The 5,000-nt window shown below is 45.8% G+C and overlaps 2 protein-coding genes across 2 annotated transcripts in view; both read right to left on the reverse strand.

The window, feature by feature from the left end:
- Positions 1 to 1,632: 1,632 nt before the first annotated feature.
- Positions 1,633 to 3,744, reverse strand: LOC311327646 (uncharacterized protein; the record flags this gene model as incomplete). The annotated part of the gene is made up of 4 exons (XM_084460732.1): positions 1,633 to 2,099; positions 2,614 to 2,749; positions 2,968 to 3,098; positions 3,471 to 3,744. The coding sequence occupies 4 exons, from the start codon at positions 3,742 to 3,744 to the stop codon at positions 1,633 to 1,635; spliced, it is 1,008 nt and encodes a 335-aa protein (XP_084316858.1).
- Positions 3,745 to 4,533: 789 nt separating this feature from the next.
- LOC311327514 (keratin, type II cytoskeletal 8) overlaps positions 4,534 to 5,000 on the reverse strand; it is a gene marked incomplete at both ends in the record, with an annotated part of 6,383 nt that continues 5,916 nt past the window's right edge. Inside the window, 2 exons of the mRNA XM_084460585.1 lie at positions 4,534 to 4,634; positions 4,856 to 4,902. Of these exons, the coding sequence (XP_084316711.1) occupies positions 4,534 to 4,634; positions 4,856 to 4,902 (148 nt within the window). The remainder of the gene's footprint in view (positions 4,635 to 4,855; positions 4,903 to 5,000) is intronic.

Genomic DNA, 5,000 nt, shown 5'->3' on the forward strand with positions numbered 1-5,000 from the left:
AAAACAAAAAAACATTGACATTATAAAGAACTAGACTGGCCATTGTGCTGCAAAAAAACATTGACATTATAAAGAACTAGACTGGCCATTGTGCTGTAGAATTCCAGTGGACTGACGTCCGACGTGGCAGCCATCTTGTGCAGGGCATCCCACTATGTGACGTCAATGATCCCACAGATTCACTGTGTATATTTTCAGAGGTAGCCTACAAACCAAACCGATCACAGGTGAAAAAGGTGACAAACATACAAACCCATACATACACAGATCAAACACATGACCTTTTTTGGATTAAAAACGGCTATTTTCACTTAAAGATGACAAGTCTGCACCCATGATTTTAAATGGTAGATGTTAGATCATCTGGGAGAAAGTCCCTGTAATTGTGCCTAAATGGCATTTCCTATCACTGGGATTAGCTGGAATGCTTGTATATTTATATTGTGACAAAAATGTTTTATTGTGACTTGTTAAGGGATTATAGATGCAGTCCCAATTACAAATGGTACAAAACAGTGCAGCACGCATAGCACTATGTTGTTAATATAGAACCAATTTAATTACAATGTATACTTGTCTAGATTAGCTATTTGTTAAAAATAGATTAGTTATTTCATTACTTGTATTTATCAGAAATATCTCTGTAACAATGACTGTATATGTTGTACAACAATTTATTTTTCAGCGTAGATACACGATTGATGCTCAGCCAGGCATGCTAGAGGAGGACATTTTATATTGCCAAAAGCAAGAACAAATGCAATCAAACAAACGCTCCTGTACCGAGCCATGTATGAATGGAATATACTAGATGTACAGTTAATGAAAACAGTAAAATTCAATTTCAAAAACTTAGTAAAAAAAAGAAAAAGAAAAATCTATTTGCTAGAGGAATAAACTAAAGTAAATGTGTGGTGCTGCTTCACTGTAGGACTGGCACCAGGTGATCCAGAGGCCCATGGACCTGGACACCATCCAGAGAAGGCTGGACACCAACCACTACTGGGGCACCAGCAAGGGCATGCAGGACTTCAACACCATGTTCAACTGATACAACTATAACAAGGTAGGTGGTACAGTGACAGGACTGTCCCTGACCAGGAAAGGTGCTAGAGCGCCATCTAGAGGTTAAAGGAGGAAGGCGATCTCGCAGTATTCTGACCAAGTAGTTTTTATTAATATTCACCGTTACATATTTCAGTTCCTAATCCTTTACATTGTAATAGATGTATATATATATATATATATATATATATATATGTAACATGTATGTAACATATTTATAAAATTATACTAACTAAACAGACGCTGACTGAAGCTGTGTTCGGAATCGCTCCCTATTCACTATATGTGCACTATATAGGGCGTCAGCCATTTTGTTTGTAGTGTCCGAATTCTCCACGGAATTTTCGTTCCCTATATAGTCCACTATTTATTACCCACAATTCACCTTGATTTGCAGGGAACAGTGCATGTACCCTACATTTTCTCCGTTCCCTAGGTAGTTCACTACATGGTGAACCCTATATAGGGAATAGGGAGTGAGGGAACGAGGGAGCGATTCCGAACACAGCGTGAGTCTCTACATCCAGGCTGGCGTCATGGCGGTGCTCTGCGGCGGTTCCAGCGATGTCACTTCCACACTGTCCCACCTGCCCTCACTGCTGGCCTCAGCCCTCTCTCCCCTGCCGCCCCCTTACCCTCCCCCCTGCTCATCCTGCCCTCCCCCCTCCTACCCTTACTCTCCCCCCGCCCCTCACCCCCCAGGTACGCCATGTATCTCTGGGCGTGGCGGCCATTTTGCCAGGTCCTGAGGTGTGAGTCGTAGCGTTGGTGGGCGAACAGCTCCCTCTCCTCCAGGTGCGGTTTGATTCGTACCCCGGCGGCGCGCTCCTGCCAGTGGAACAGGAAGAGCTGGCGGGTGCTCTTCCTCTGACCGCAGGCGGCCGCCACGCTCAGGGCTGTCATGCCCTCGCCGTCCTGCAGGTGGAGCGGCGCCTTGGCCAGCAGCAGATCCTGGATCACCTGGACACGCCCCTGGGCGGCGGCTGCGTGCAGCGCCCCTCGACCCTGGGGGGTCTGACCCCCCACATCAGCACCTGGGTGGCGGGGGGGGGGGGGACAACGACAACCACCTGGGTTAGAGAGTGGGTGGCGGTCCACTGGGGGAGAGACTGTCTCCTACTGGGGGAGAGGGCTGTCTCCTACTGTTATGGCGTCTGGGGTGCCCTGTTAGTGTTCATGTATGAAGTACAAGTCAAGGTTGCTGCTATCTATATGTATACATACTGTAGGTAGGTAGGTTGATAGGTAGGTATGTATGTAGTTAGGTATGTAGTTAGGTAGGTATGTAGGTAGGTATGTATGTAGGTAGGTAGGTTGATAGGTTGATAGGTAGGTAGTAGGTAGGTAGGTAGGTAGGTAGGGAGATAGATAGATAGATAGATAGATAGATAGATAGATAGATAGATAGATAGATAGATAGATAGATAGATAGATAGATAGATAGATAGATCTATCTATAGGTAGGTAGATAGGGAGGAAGGAAGGAAGGAAAGAAGGAAGGAAGGAAGGAAGCAGATGGTGTTCTGGAGTAAATGACGTCTGGTATACCGCGCTGCAGGAGGAAGCGGACGGCGGGGGCGTGGCCTCTGTGAGCAGCGATGAAGAGGGCGGAGAGCAGGCGGTGTGCCAGCCAGGAGGACGCAGACGAGCGCTGGGGAGCAGGTCTGGACATGACACCCCTCAGCTGAGCCGGACAGATAGAGGACGAGTCAAACGAGACCAGAGAGAGAGACCATTTATCACCCTTTATTTAACTAGGTCTTCTGTTTGCACTATGTCTAAACCAAAAACGTATGTCATTCATGTCTGTATACATTCCTTGTTCTTGACCTCTTGTCCATATATGGAGATGTGTAACTGCTACAGTTCATGACCAGGCCCCCACGCTGTCTGAACTCTGACCTTATACACGTCACCAGAGGCCGCCGCAGTCACGAGCTCGGTCCAGCCGCTGTAGGGCCAGACCGCCACTGTCACCGCCGTCCCTGGGACGATGTCATTGTCGTGCAGAGTGCTGTCCTCCGGCAGGTCACCTGTAAAGTGGGGCGCCCGGGATGAGTAGGCTGTCTCTGCAGGCAGGCGACTTTGAGAGGGCGGGGCAATGCCCGTGGCAACTGTCAATCATTGTTTAAGTTAGCCAATCAGAGGCTTAAAATCCCTTTGAGAGGGCGGGCAATGCCTGTGGCAACTGTCAATCATTGTTTAAGTTAGCCAATCAGAGGCTTAAAATCCCTTTGAGAGGGCGGGCAATGCCTGTGGCAACTGTCAATCATCTTTTAAGTCAGCCAATCAGAGGCTTACAATCCTCTGTCAATCGAAAACTCTCACCTGAAACACTTGTCAATCCACTTTTCATTTGGCTAATCAACTTTTCTCATATGAGAAACGAAGAAAGGCCTAGTTACCTTGATCCAGGTAGAATATTCTCTGAAAGTCTGTAGGAATACCAACCGCCATCTCGAGGGCGCGCTTCAGTTCTCTGATCCTCATGTTACCATGGCAGCCGGACAACGTGAACGCCTCGCCGGTCGCGCGCACGCTGACGTCGAGGGTGAACCGCGCTTTCGAGTCGCGGTCAACGGTTCTTCTAGGACTCGGTGTCGGAATTGAAATAAAATTCGTAGCTGACGAAGACCTAGTAGGTTTCTTTAGTTTGTTAATTGAAATGTGCTCGGTCATTTTTACAAATTCGATACCTTCACGTAAGGAAATGACTCAAGTTGTCTACAGTGAACTTCTCTACGAGTTAATGTGTCTGAATTCTCCGTTGCTAAGGTGATGGACGTGCTCGCGTCAGTGGAACCACGGAGACGCGCACGCAAAACAGCGCGCCTACGTTTGTATGAATGGTCAAGTTTGTGACAACTTACAAGGGTCTATTTTGAAATGAAAATACCAATTCAAAGTATGTTAGTCATGCAAAGTTTATTGAAATTTCAGAAAGAACCATCAAGATTTGTTGCTCCCCACAGATCTCCCCACAAATCTCCCACATCTACTTTTTTCTTCTTCTTTTTTTTTCTTCATATTTTGTAAACTAAATATTATCGTTATTGTTAATAGCCTATAGGTGACCACCACTGGAGGCTTGGTCCTAGTGTCAGCCAAGGTAATTCAGTTTTTTACATACTTTGGACTTTGATGACAAAATATGACTATTTACTGATCCTAAAACTAATGTTTGTTATATTGAGTGGGTTCTTCACAACTTTTAGACAATTTCCGTAATATGAAAAAAGGAATAGACTAAATATATATATCCCTCTAGCGCATTTTGAGGACTGCAAATATCAGGACCCAAACTTCCAGTGGCGGTCATAGCCTATAGGATACAGGCCTACAGTAGCCTATAGTTAACCTATCCCATTGCTGTGTAGCTTTAGAAAAAACAGTTATAGGCAAATGAGAAAGTAGGGCTAGTTAACCCTAGTCCAGGACCCTAGTCTCCAGACCAAGCCAGGAAGATAATCAGTGAGAGCTGAATCTGGAGTTGTCTCTGGTCTCCGTGGTCTTGATTAGCAGTTTAGGAGCCGGGGTGCTGCTGTGGTAACCATTGGCTGCCTTGGAACCTGGAGGAAGGGAAGAGAAAGTGTGTGTGTGTGTGTGTGTGTGTGTGTGTGCGCGTGTGTGTGTGTGAGTGAGAAAGAGAGAGAGTGAGTGAAAAGCACAGTCTATATATAAACTGATACAGTATATTCACACTATAGTGTACACCATTTTATTACTGGGAAAGGGATATGTCATAAATAAAGTCATTCAATTATTTATTATTCTTACAGTTTTTACTTACTGTAATTGGACACTGACTGGATGCTCAGGATGGACTGTTGGCCCAGCCTGGAAGAGGGAGAGACACACATAGTGCTTATTCACAGCTGGAAAGGGAATACCCTGTATGTCTCGTAAGTGCTGATCCAGGACCAGCTTTGCTAGAA

This window comes from Borostomias antarcticus (assembly GCF_949987555.1).
Source record: "Borostomias antarcticus genome assembly, chromosome: 33".
NCBI classification, from domain to species: Eukaryota; Metazoa; Chordata; class Actinopteri; order Stomiiformes; family Stomiidae; genus Borostomias; species Borostomias antarcticus.